This window comes from Bubalus bubalis, chromosome 5 (genome assembly GCF_019923935.1).
Source record: "Bubalus bubalis isolate 160015118507 breed Murrah chromosome 5, NDDB_SH_1, whole genome shotgun sequence".
NCBI classification, from domain to species: domain Eukaryota; kingdom Metazoa; phylum Chordata; class Mammalia; order Artiodactyla; family Bovidae; genus Bubalus; species Bubalus bubalis.
In genome coordinates this window covers 1022418-1035989 of record NC_059161.1, presented here as the reverse complement: position 1 = coordinate 1035989, position 13572 = coordinate 1022418, and the positions used below count along the sequence as shown (strand labels likewise).

The window sequence follows — 13572 nt, the reverse complement described above, 5'->3', positions numbered from 1 at the left end:
TGGAAAACGGTTAAGAAACTACTACTCTGTATTTTGTTTGACTTGTTAGAAATAACATGTACTGTACTTAACCAGAGATTTAACTTCAAAACTGTTTTTCTAAGTGTGAGAATTATAAAGTTTTCTAATGAGAGCCTTTGCTTCTCTTCTAGGATTGGCAGCCACCATTTGCCTGTGATGTTGACAAACTTCATTTTACCCCGCGTATCCAGAGGCTCAATGAGCTGGAGGTAATGTCTTGACTGCTATTCTGGTTGCCTGTATTCTAGTATTCTAGAGGGGTCTTCTGAACTAGGCTTTGTTGCAAATCTAGTGGCTTCAAGGAAACTAAAGTATAGCTGGTAATTGTTAATCATAGAAAAACAAATGGCGATAAGCTTTTGAAACAAACCCAATTTCATTAAAAAACACTGATTTTTGTCAATAATTGCCAACCTATTAATAAATGCATTTCAGTTCAGTTCAGTTCAGTCTCTCAGTCATGTCCGACTCTTTGCGACCCCATGAATCGCAGCATGCCAGGCCTCCCTGTCCATCACAGACTCCCGGAGTTCACTCAGACTCACGTCCATCAAGTCAGTGATGCCATCCAGCCACCTCATCGTCTGTCGTCCCCTTCTCCTCCTGCCCCCAATCCCTCCCAGCATCAGAGTCTTTTCCATGAGGTGGCCAAAGTACTGGAGTTTCAGCTTTAGCATCATTCCTTCCAAAGAAATCCCAGGGCTGATCTCCTTCAGAATGGACCGGTTGGATCGCCTTACAGTCCAAGGGACTCTCAAGAGTCTTCTCCAACACCACAGTTCAAAAGCATCAATTCTTCAGTGCTCAGCCTTCTTCACAGTCCAACTCTCACATCCATACATGACCACTGGAAAAATCATAAATGCATTTAAATCCTTGTAAATATAGGTGACAACCAGTAGAATTTATATTTTGAAAGGCATTTGCTTTCAGAACTGTTTCATGGAAAAGATCCTCCAGCTCTTACATTCTTCCATTCTTCTGCATGTCTTCACTTAGATTTAATAACACACTTTACTTCCCCAAGGAGGAATGAATAGCCTGGGATTCTCTAGAGAAGGGGAGTGTTTCTTCTTTAGTCCTGGGTGACTTGAGCCCTAGAGTGCTGGGCGAATAAGACTTGAGCGCATCTCACATAAAGGCACATTGTTCATATAAATGTTTTGCTAATCTAATTTTCATACCGACCCATGTTTTTTTTTTCTATACCAAACCAAACATTCTTAAATGAAAAATATGTCCACTGGAACTCGGCGGGCATTGGCAGTAGTAGCATCTAGAGTATATATTTTCAGGTATTTCACTGTGTTTTCACATTAAGTTTGAAAGATAGGAAGATGGGTATTAACTTTGACATGGTTGGGAATATCTGAATATTGATGTTAATTTTGGTCTTATGCAAGATAAAACTCGTAGAACTGTGAATTTCACCATGAGGGGAAAGAAAAATGAGATAATTTAAAAAAGAACGACTTGGAGGCTACAGTTAGTGATATGTTAAAGGAGTAACATTTAAGAGAGTTTGTTTTTTGTTAAGCTATCAGGACTGTTAGAATTGATGCAGAACTGCTGTTGTAAATGTGCTTTTAGATTTGCATTTGAGCAAATAAGACAATTTGTACTTGGAGAAAATAGGACTTTAAAAAAAGACCAAAGGGGCATATAGAAGCTTACCTATGATACTCCTTCAAATGAAGAACTTTTCCGATGGCCTGTTTATGTTACGCAAGGACTTCCTGAGTGTGTGACTACTACTAACCTGGTACATGGTAGGGACTGAATTAAATTTTTGATTGTTTATGTGTAATTCTTTAAGCAGTTTTATTTTGTATATTTTGGGACAGTTTCTCTCTTGAATTCAGAAGTGCTATTGCACTTAAATATTCTAAGAATGAAAGTATCGCATGCACAGGAAAGGAGCTTTATCATAGCTGGGTAAGAGTAAAGCTCAGTTCTTTGTCATTTAGGCTCAAACACGTGTAAAATTAAATTTCCTGGACCAGATTGCAAAGTACTGGGAATTACAGGGAAGTACTCTGAAAATTCCACACGTGGAGAGGAAGATCTTGGACTTGTTTCAGCTTAATAAGGTAAAAAAGCCTAATGACCATCTTTCTCACTGAATAGTTTTTCTGACAGCATGAATTTGATCTTCGTTGCCTTAAAATAAGAAACTTACTGCTGCTTGAAATACGTAAGATGAAATTTATCATTCAGTTTTGTGATTAATTGGTCTCTGCTTTTTAGGTTTGAAAGCCTTATGGTGTGAAGTATATTGCTACCACCTGGTTTTGGTCATACTTAAACTTCACAATGGTCCTCTTTGATATTCCTGTTTCTCTTATTACAGATAAGACAACAGTGGCTTTCAGTGTCCAAAGTGACCAGTTTGAAAAGGCTTGAGTTATAATTCTCTACCTTAAAGTTCATTTCAGTCCAAAGCCTGGGTTATTTCCACCTGACATGCTGCTGTTCTTCCTACTCATCAGTTTATGGAGATTTTAAAGGGTCACTGGGTTTGACCAATTGCTCGAACTCTGTCTTTATCAGAGATTTCATTGCTAATTTAGTTCTTCCTCATGGAAAATCTTGACTGCTTTGGGGAACTGAGAAGTAACTTTTGGAGGAGTACAAAAAGTTAATGGACTATGCTGTCTAAAGCAGTGTTTTCAATTTCTAGTTTAAAATTAATAGTGTATATATATATATATATATATATATATATATATATGTATGTATTTTTTTACTTTGAAAATGCATTTTTTAAAAAAGATGATCACAGCCAAGAACAGTTTATTTTTGGTGCCATACCTAGGCCTTAGAACTGATTTCCCTATAAATGTTTCTAATTTCTTTTGCTGTTTTATTTGACAGTTAGTTGCAGAGGAAGGTGGATTTGCAGTTGTTTGCAAGGATAGAAAATGGACCAAAATTGCCACCAAGATGGGCTTTGCTCCTGGCAAAGCTGTGGGCTCTCATATCAGAGGACACTACGAGCGGATTCTGAACCCCTACAACTTATTTCTGTCTGGAGACAGCTTGAGGGTGAGTGGGGCTAGCCTTAACCTGTTTTATTTCACTGCTTATTGGTACATGGTCTTTGGGAGGAACGAAAAGGTCTTGATTATGTATGGAATTCTTCCTTAAAAGACTCAACTTTTCCTCTGATGTTTTTGTGCTGTTTCGAGAATGAACATACTAAAAAGGTTGTTTTTGGAATGAATAAGGTTATGGAGGAAATAGTCTTTTGAAAACACTGAAACCTGTATTAACCTTACTATATATGTTCCTTTCCTACAAGGAGCAGTTGGTTATTACCTACTTGTTACAACTCATGCTTTTGCATTCACTTACTATTTAAAGTATATTCCTGGACTTCCCTGGTGGTCCACCAGTAAAGACTCTACCTGCCAATGCAGGGGACATGGGTTTGATCCCTGGTCCGGGAAGGTCCCACATGCTGTGGGGCAGCTAAGCCCGTGTGCCGCAGCTACTGAGCCCACGTGCCCAGAGTCCCTGCCCGGCAGCAGGAGAAGCCACCACAGTGAGAAGCCCGCACTGCAGCCGGAGAGGAGCCACACTCGCCACCGCTGGAGAAGGCCTGTGTGCAGCAACGGAGACCCAGCACAGCCAAAATAAATGATAAAGAATAAGTTAAAAAAAATGAGGCTTTTAAAAAATGTAGTTCTGGCTGTCACATGAAAGTATAGCACGTGGAATATCTTGCTTGTGTGCTCTCTTGCCAGCTGAGATCGCCAAGATTTTCCAATAGAATGTTGATTTTGGTAAAGAGTTAGGGGACTTAGTAGGTCTTCCCAGGTGGTGCTAGTGGTAAAGAACCTGCCTGCCAATGGAGGAGATCTAAGAGATGCAGGTTTGATCCCTGGGTCAGAAAGATCCCCTGGAGGAGGGCGTGGCAACCTGCTCCGGTATTCTTGCCTAGAGAATCCCATGGACAGAGGAACCTCCTGGGCTACAGTCCATGAGGTCGCAGAGAATTGGACACGACTGAAGAGACTTAGCATTCACGCAGGGGACTTAGCAGTGCTGGACAGCTAATGGGTCCCTTTTCTGACAGATAGTTCCTATGTAACCATGTTTGTTTCCTTACAAAGATGGTGTTTGCCAAATTATTCAGATGAAAACTTCCTTCTGATTAAAAGCAAAACAGTATTATAAAAACTTCCCACTTTATTTTAGGCCCTGGTAGGAAGAAGAATATCATAATTGCCCTTTGAGATATTGTACACTACAGCAGGGGCCCCTGTGGTTTTAGAAACTGTTTTGTAGAGAAGTAGGGAGGTGTCACTGTTTTAGAGGGGTGAACCACTAATCAGAACTGTGTCCTGATACAAATATACCATCAGTGATGCTTGCATCCTATAGATTTTCATAGCATTTTTTTCTCTCTCTTGATTCCAGGAAGGTGTTCTTTTTAGCCTTGAAGAATGTGACTATTCTAATATTCAGAAAGTTGTTTAAAGATACATGGATTGTGTGAGTGTTTAGTGAACCCATGGATGAAATAGTTAAGAATACTGTGTGTGGAACCTTTATGCCTCTGTTTTATAATCAGATCTACATATTTTTGCCCACAATAGATTTTTTCCTTTTAACCTTCTTGGTGCAGAAGTTAAATGAATACAGAGAAAGAGTCTCTCTGCTTTATGGGTTGCAACATTTTAGAAATAGCTCAATCTATGGACTTTGAGGCCCTGTAGTTTCATAGTTGAAAAGTACGTAAGCATTTATACAATACTAGTCTGAAAGGAGTGGATATTTAAAGAACCCTTTACACACATTGCATCTACAACACAGATAAATATTTGTTGAGGGGTCTACTGATATGTTCATTGTGGAAAAAGTCTAAAAGGGAAATAGGATGAAAATAAATCCCACCTAATCCTCTCATCTCTTGTTTCCTTTTGAGGCTGTTTTTATGCACATACAAATGGAGGTATATTCTTTATGTACAGAATTGATCTTACTTTTTTCCTCCTTAACATGTCAGTGTATATTTTTGAAGATACAGGTTTGTTGTTTTTTTTTGTTTTTTTTTTTTATATTTTTAATTTTATTTTATTTTTAAACTTTACATAACTGTATTAGTTTTGCCAAATATCAAAATGAATCCTCCACAGGTATACAGGTTTTTAATGAATCTGTGGTATTCCCTTTTTTATACCCAGACCTCTTTTTTAAAAAAGTTACTTATTTCTGATTGTGCTGGGTTTTCTTTGCCGTGTGTGGGGGCTGCCCTCTGGTCTCCGTGTGTGGGGGCTGCCCTCTGGTCTCCGTGTGTGGGGGCTGCCCTCTGGTCTCCGTGTGTGGGGGCTGCTCTCTGATCACCGTGTGTGGGGGCTGCTCTCTGATCACCGTGTGTGGGGGCTGCCCTCTGGTTGCTGTGTGTGTGGGGCCGCCGTGTGTGCCTTCTTGGAGTGCTGTCTTGGTTGAGCATGAGCTCTAGGTATAGGCTTGTTAGTTGCAGCCTTTGGGCTTAGCTGTCCCGTGTCCCATCTTCCTGCACTGGGGATCAAACTTGTGTCCATTGCGTTGACAGGGAGATTTTTAACCACTGGACCACCAGGGAAGTCCCAATACAGACCTTGATTTGATTTCTCATGTTGCATTCTTTGTGTGTAAATTTTTTGCCATTTCTGATTTTTGAAAATAATCCTTAGAAGAAAGGAGAATCAAAATGCGTATATTTTTAATGGAAAACAACAAGAGGCCACTGTGCATCATTAGAGTGACCGGATCCAGAACACACGACGGCCCCCGGTGCTGGTGGGGTGTGGAGCAGCGGGAGCTTCTTTCCATTGTTGGTGGGGACACAGAACGGTGCCGCCGCCGTGGAGGACAGCGCACGACTGCCCAGAGAACGGAACATGCTGTTTGTCATACACAGCCCGGCAGTCACATGCCTTGGTATTTACCCAAAGAGTTGTGGCTTTATTGCCAAAAATTGGAAGCAACCAAGATATCCTTTAGTAGGCGAATGGATAAACAAATTATGAAGCACCCAGACGATGGAGTATTGCTGCTACTGCTAAGTCACTTCAGTCGTGTCCGACTCTGTGCGACCCCATAGATGGCAGCCCACCAGGCTCCCCCGTCCCTGGGATTCTCCAGGCAAGAACACTGGAGTGGGTTGCCATTTCCTTCTCCAGTGCATGAAAGTGAAAAGTGAAAGTCAAGTCGCTCAGTCGTATCCGACTCTTAGTGACCCCATGGACTGCAGCCTACCAGGCTTCTCCGTCCATAGGATTTTCCAGGCAAGAGCACTGGAGTGGGGTGCTATTGCCTTCTCCGCGATGGAGTATTACTCAGCCCTAAAACAATGAGCTGTCAAGCCATGAGAACACAAGAAGGAAGCTTACGTGCGTTTCTTTACATGAAAGAAGCTAATGGAAGGACTGGGTATACTGTATGATTCTGACTCAGTGGCATTCTAGAAAAGACAAGACCATGGAGACAGTGAAAAGATCAATGATCGCAAGGGGTTGGGGCAGCGGAGGTAAGCAGGGTAGGCAGAGCCCAGCAGACTGTGAGGGCAGCGAAAGCACTCCGAGTGATACCCCACCTTTGTCCAAACCCAGAGCAGGTATGTCACCAAGAGGGAGCCCTGCAGTGTGAATTGTGGACTTTGGGTGATGTGTCAGTATAGATTGATCCGGTGAAGCCAGTGTTCTAACACTCTGGTGAGGATGTTGATAATGGGAGAGGCTGTGCATGTGTTGGGGGCAAGGGTTGTATGGTTAATCTAGGTACCTTCCTCTCAACTAGGCTGTAAACCTAAAAATTTTCTTGAAAGATAAACCCTTAGTAAGGGCTGGGAGACAAGTGCTCTGTGAAGGAACCGTTGAACTCGAGCCTGAAGTAAGTTTCAGGAAACTTGAGAGAGTGAGTGGTGATGAGCTAGCACGGGACAGAGCTTCAGCCTTGTGTCCCGCGTGTTCTAAATGTCTTACGGGATTGCTTTGCCTCTGGAGGATGATGTCCTTACAGTGTGATGATACCAATTAACTCTAAGTCCCAGTTTTGCAAACCTTTGTTTGAGAGTTGGCATGTGATAGCATTAAATATAAAACAAACACATCAGATGTCTTTTGCATTGACTGAGCAACTAACACTTTTACTTGAAACAAATTAATCTCTTCATATACATTCTTAAAAGTTTTTGAGCTTGATTTATCTTGATTCTTCAAAGCCCTTATACAACCAAGCAGACCATGTATTATGAGACTATTCACACTAGTGGAAACTAAACCACACACATAGTATTCTGATTTCTGACCATCCACTTAATAAAATGTCTATGAATCAGCCCAGTTCATATGTCCACAATCATACATACTTTTAGGTTTCAATAGAAAGTTTATATAATACATGAACGTGACTAATTTAGGTGGTGGACAGGTTTTATTCCCATCTACATGTTTTCACTGAACATACTCTTAATTACTTAATTACACAATGCCAGTGATATTCTCTTCTAATTGAATTGATGTTTCTAGATCAGATCTCTTAGAATAAGAATATTTAATGTTTATAGGTTGTGCCGCCAGTGGTAGATTTGTTACTTGTTTAGAGTATCCAGCAATCTGTAATAGTATTCGTTAATAGTACATAATATTCTGTGTTAGAAATACACTGTGTTAGATGGTTGCTCTGTGGTGTCTCTGTATTTCTGTTCCCCTTTTCTCTTGATTCTTTTTGCAGATGTCATGAGGGAGGAGCCAGTCGTGTTAGTGAGGCTGTGGTTGTGATGGTGCTCGCAGAGCGGAAGCTGTAGAAGGTTATCACTTCAGTGTATCTTACTCTGAGTGTGGATGACATAACAGCCTTCAGTGCTTACGTTGTGGAAACTGCTCTTAAAAATGCTACCTGTGATGTTTGTAGGTCCTCTTACAAAGGAGTAGTTATTTTCTTGAAATTTATATTAGATTCAGTGGTAATGTTTTGTTGTCACTGTTTTGTCGCATTGGCATTAAATCACCCTTTACAGTGGGCTTAGAATCAAACCAAAAAGAAAAATCAGAGCAAAGAGACACTCTTGTATGACCAGAACCAAAAGTTACTGCTGTGGGCTGCCTGTGAACCTTTGTGAGTGAGACTTTGTAGGGATATGTTGAAGAAAAGGAAAGCCTTAATATGGGAGAACAGTCAGGTGATCTATTTTCTCAATTCAAATGATAACTTTTTGATAACAGAAGGTGGCTAGTTATGTTTGAACCTACAGGGTAGCATAACATAATTTAGAAAACTTCCTGAATTCCACATTTCATTGCTGTAAACTTTTTTTTTTTAATGAGATATTCCAATTATGGAAAGCTATTTTGGGAACATATAGGGGCCTTTCTAGCAATTTGGACCTTCAGTTAATTGACAAGTTGTAAGCAGGGATAATTGCCACTGGCTCATGGGAGCCTGCTGTGGCCTGTTGTAACCTGATGAGATGACATCAGCAATTACATGAGTTGAAGCAGCACTGTTCGCCTCCTGGAAAAAAGTTCAAGGTGTTATAACTATATTTGTGTGTATATGGTTGGTAACTGCAGACTTGTCTTTGCATTTATGTAGATTTTAAAAATTGCACACTTGTATTTCCATCAGTAATTGTAAAATATACCCTGCAAAAATCCACTGAAATTCTCTTAAGATTAAAACAGGGGAGAAATTCATCAGTACAGTTGTGTTTTATTTCCAGTGTCTGCAGAAGCCAAACCTGACCACAGACACAAAGGACAAGGAGTACAAACCCCATGATATTCCCCAGAGGCAGTCTGTGCAGCCCTCGGAAACCTGTCCCCCAGCCCGACGAGCAAAACGCATGAGAGCGGAGGTGAGAGCCTCGCGAGGTTGGTCAGGCCTGGAGCCCAGTGCTGGTGTCTCTCTGACCCTGAACTCTCATGCATGTGCTCTTCATAGGTTGAGCTTCCCTGACCTCACAGAGGCGTGCTGTGCATACTCTAGCTTTTGCACTTGGAGGAATTGCACTGTTAGAGGGGCGAGGAATTGAGGAACTCTTTCTAGGTTTATGCTGCCTGGACAGTCCACTGCTGAATGGTTAACAGTCAGAGACTTGGGAAGAACAGACATTCATTGTGACCCTGATTATGTTGGGCAGTTTATTGGGGGTTAAGGCTAGTAGGTGTGAAGTTGAAGGTTTTTCGCTGAGAAGAACTTTTTTTTTTTTAAACAAAGCGTTTAGGAAGCAGGTAGTGACAGTTGTTTGCGGCAGACTTCCTGAAGAGGAGTATGTCTGTGGCAAACGTTCGTGCCGCAACAGCAAGGGGCAGGGAACTGAACACACAGGTGAAATAAAGAGAAGCAGGAGGGAAGATCAGGAGTGAACGGCTAACAAAAACAGCTTGCTTTCAGATACTCCTGCTCTGAGAGGTTTCTCCTAGAGAGGGAGCAAAGTGTTTTCCCAGTTACCTTTTTCCCACACAAAGGTGGGAAAACTTGGAGTTCTTCCCTGGCTTGATGGACATGTATGAAGAATCAGTGATTAACATACTAAGAACAATTTAGAACTGGGAAGCCTCTTGGCATTAATTGGGTTTCTGAATCAGTAGTTGGGTTATTTGGTAATTATTGGTGAGGATGAAAAAAATCAGCCATTTTGGTTTCTGAGAAAATGGGTAAATAAGAGAATTATTTTTTACTTAGGTGGGTTGGAGATAGGAAGAAGATTGATGACTCCATTTTTCTGAAGTGAGAGTGCCTTGGAATAGGAATATATGGTTATTTGAAGCCCACAGGCAGGCTTCAGGTGTATTCGTCTTAAAGGGAGCTCTTGTTTGAGTACATCTTGATCTTGAAATGTGTGAGACAGCCTAGTGCTATGAATGTCCAGGTCTGCCTTGATGATACATCATGGAGATGGAAGCAGTGGACATCCTAATTCTGTGTGAATGAACGCGGGGCACAGCTTCACAACCTCACTTGTGTCCCAGAGCAGACAGGGCGTTGCTTATCAACCAGTGTGAGCACGTTGGTGAATACTAGGGACTGTGCTGGGCTTGCGTGCTCTTGCTGATGAGGGGCCACGGCTCAGCGCTGCTCGGGGAGCAGGTATAGTGATAGCTCCCCGCAGGAGGTAATAGGAAATCGCTGTGGGAACGGAATCTCCCTTGAATGCAGCCAAACTTTGGAAGAGCCAGCAAAGCTTACAGGCTGATGAAATTATGATATTTCTGTATCTGTTTAGGATTTGACTTAATGATGACTGAACAGAGTGTAAGTTGTGAGCAGAAGAGAACGGAGGAGCTTCTAGGAGGACATACGGGCTGTTCCCAGTAGGGATAGTAATGCTTCCCATCAGTCATTCCTGATCCCTTGCCTTTTCCCTATTTTTTTTTGACCTGTTAAAAGGGGAGAAAACTGGTAACTTACAAGTTTCCTCATTCATTCCTTAAGTAATTATAATAATAAAGGTGGGGTCTCTCCTTTAAGGGGAAAGGGAGCTATGTTTTGAATGTCCTATTAATAGAGGTAATTTGTAAGATTATGGGGATTTTGTGATTCCAATTGGATTTTAGGATATTTCTTTCTTTTTAAAGAACATACTCATGTATATGACAAATTTTTTTAAGGCCATGAATATTAAAATAGAACCTGAAGAGACAACAGAAGCCAGAACTCATAACCTGAGACGTCGAATGGGATGTCCAGCTCCAAAGTGTGAGAATGGTAAGAAAGTTCATCCACGAATAGGAAGGAAGAGCAGCTAAGTGAAAACAGTCGTTCGTCTGTTGGTTAAAATAGTGGAGCCGCTTTACATACTAGTCACTGGGTTACATACTGGTCATCGGGTTGCACCCTGAGAAATACAGTCTTACTGTGTTTGTTCACATATGAAGTGACCAGAAGTGAAACTGTCTCAGCCGTCTCTAGTTGCTCCTTTGAACTTTGGATTGGTACCATTAATTGTAAAGAAGTGATCTGTGAGAAGCACGGGTGCCTTTGACTGAATATCTGACAGGCTTGCTTTCAGGCATGCTTTCTTAGTCTGAGTTTTAATTGACAGCTGCCTGCCTGGCCATTGCTTGATGTCAGTCACAGAAAGGTAGGTTTGGCGCTCTCTTGAGAGAAGTTCTGTATAGGGAGGCACTTAGTAATGAAGACATTACTAAAGTTGACTTTTCTTAGAGGTTGGCGTGTTAGTGTAAAGGCAGCACAAGGTAATAGAAAATAGATGGGATTTTAAAAATGTAGATCTGAGTCTGATCCTGGCTCAACCACTAACTGGTTGTATGGCCTTAGAGATGTTTCTTGTCTTCTGTGAATGCCAGTTTTCTTGTCTCTGAAACAGATTCGATGCAAAGCATGATGTGATAGCTACAGTAATGCTTTAGTACAATACCTGCCACAGGGTGGCCCATCAGTTAATAGCTAGTGTTTTCAAAAAGTCTGCATCTTTGAAACGAGAAAGTTAGGTTAGTGCTCTTAGATCATGGAAGGATAATCTGTGATGTGGAGGAAGGCTCTGGTGGTGAACTATTAGTCTCATAGTCAAGAACAAGAGGGATTTCCTTGCAGCTGTATATGTTATGTCTTAGTCTTAAAAAGACCATATCTTCACCTCCCACATTAAAAGCATACAGACTTGAGCAACATCTCCAGAAGTGCTCATATCTTAGATCTGAGTGATGGGAGAGTTTGCACTTCATCATAAAGTGATGAGCACAGAGCCCTTGAGCGTGGTCACTCAGGGTGCCCCTGCCGCTGCAGTGAGAGCCGCAGGACACCCATTCAGTGTGTGCTTCGGGAGGAGGTGGTGAGGAGGGAGAAAGCTGGAGAAGGCAGAGCAGAGAAAGTGCTAACCTGGACTGCCTCTTACAGACAAAGACGTGAAAAGCAGCGTCAAGCAAGAACCTGTTGAAAAGAAAGAGTATGTTACAGAAAGTGAGAAGGAAAAACCCAAGAGTCGAGCTAAAAAAACTACCAATGCTGTGAGTTGACATGTTTAAACTCTTCTATGGCCCAGTTTATAAATACTTAATGCCTTGCCTAGGACTGCTGGTTCAGTGTCTAACAGTGAAGACACCTGCAGAGGTGGTTTGTATTGTCAGCTCATAAACAGGGAACACGGATGCATCATGAAGATGGTAGTCACTTCAGGGGACAAGGACAGCCATATTTCTGGAGGCCGTGCCATTTAGCACTGAATAATGGTGAGCTCCAGTCTGTGCAGTCGTTGCTAAGTGACTCACCCGCCTCCAGGTAAGCTGCAGGTGGATCAGAAAATCACGATGGTGTTCTCCAGCAAGGAAGGAAAGGGGAAGGAGTGTGGGGCCCCGGGCAGCCAGGGCCTGGCAGGGCTGTTCACTCAAGGGGACAGAAAAAGCCAGGCTTCTACCTCAGCCCCCTTCTGAGCGCCTGGGAGCAGCAGCTTAACAACAGTACTTTTGATCTTGGAATTTGACGTTATTCAGTTAAATGTTCTCTTCATAAATATCTGTCCCTGCCCCACCACGAAAACACAGCCATCAGAAAAGTGGTTTTGTGAGCCAATCCAGGTTTCTGTTGGCTACAACGAAGACGTCTGCTCGGGCTGCCGTAATGAAGTATCACAGACCGAGTGGCTTCAGCAACAGAAATCGATTTTCCCACAGTTCTGGAGGCTGCAAGTCTGAGATCAAGGTGTCTGCAGGCTTGGTTTATTCCAGAGGCCTCTGTCCTTGGCTTGTAGATGGTCCTCGCGTGGCTTTCCTCTGTGTGTGTCTGTGTGCGAGTCTCCCCTTGCTATCAGGACACCAGTCAGGTTGGATTAAGGCCCATCCATAGGGCCTTTTGAGGCTTCCCTGCTGGCTCAGAGGTAAATAATCCACCTGCAATGCTAGAGACTTGGGTTTGATCCCTAGGTTGGGAAGATCCCTTGGAGAAGGAAATAGCAACCTGCTCCAGTGTTCTTACTTGAGAAATCCCATGAACAGAGGAGCCTGGCAGGCATGGGATTGCAAAAGAGTCACACACAACTGAGCAACTAAACAAAAACAAATATGACCTTTTTAACGACCTCTTTAAGACCCTGTCTCCAAATGCAGTTGCATTCTGAGGTGCTGGGAGTCAAGACTCAACATGTGAATTTGGGGGAAATGGTATTCAGCTTCTAGCAGGCGATGACTAAGTAGTTTTGTCCTTACGTATTTGGGAGAGCTTCTTAACTATCAATCGAATTAGGATGTAAAGTGGTAATTTGATATGCTTAATTAACTTAAAACAGTTTCCTTTTAACATGCTAAAATTAAACTTTTCCTTTGTAAGTTCTGTGTTTGGTTAGATGAATAATTTATTGCCTAACATGTTATTCTTCTAGAAGACTTATCTTTCTGTAAGCTACTACAAGCTGGATATTTAACAAGTAACTTTAATTAAAACACATGATTGAGAAATCTTGAAGATTACTCTGTACAGTTGGGAATGCATGGGTATTGTGAAGTATCTCTTACAGAAGGTGAAGCATTTTTATTTAAAATGTTCCTTACAGAGGACGAAACATTTTCATGTGCAGAAGATTGAAGAGACTAGATTATGCTGCAG

General features: G+C 41.9%; 1 protein-coding gene across 4 annotated transcripts in view; it reads left to right on the top strand.

Annotated features, from left to right (window-relative positions):
• Positions 1 to 13572, top strand: part of KDM5B (lysine demethylase 5B) — a 72368-nt gene that overhangs the window by 30858 nt on the left and 27938 nt on the right. For 2 of the 4 annotated variants that reach the window (XM_025285278.3, XM_025285277.3), the window contains exons 2-7: positions 153 to 230; positions 1989 to 2111; positions 2896 to 3066; positions 8732 to 8866; positions 10623 to 10719; positions 11872 to 11981. In XM_025285278.3, the coding sequence (XP_025141063.1) occupies positions 153 to 230; positions 1989 to 2111; positions 2896 to 3066; positions 8732 to 8866; positions 10623 to 10719; positions 11872 to 11981 (714 nt within the window). The remainder of the gene's footprint in view (positions 1 to 152; positions 231 to 1988; positions 2112 to 2895; positions 3067 to 8731; positions 8867 to 10622; positions 10720 to 11871; positions 11982 to 13572) is intronic. The other 2 variants (XM_044942608.2, XM_025285279.3) reach the window with 2 other exon arrangements.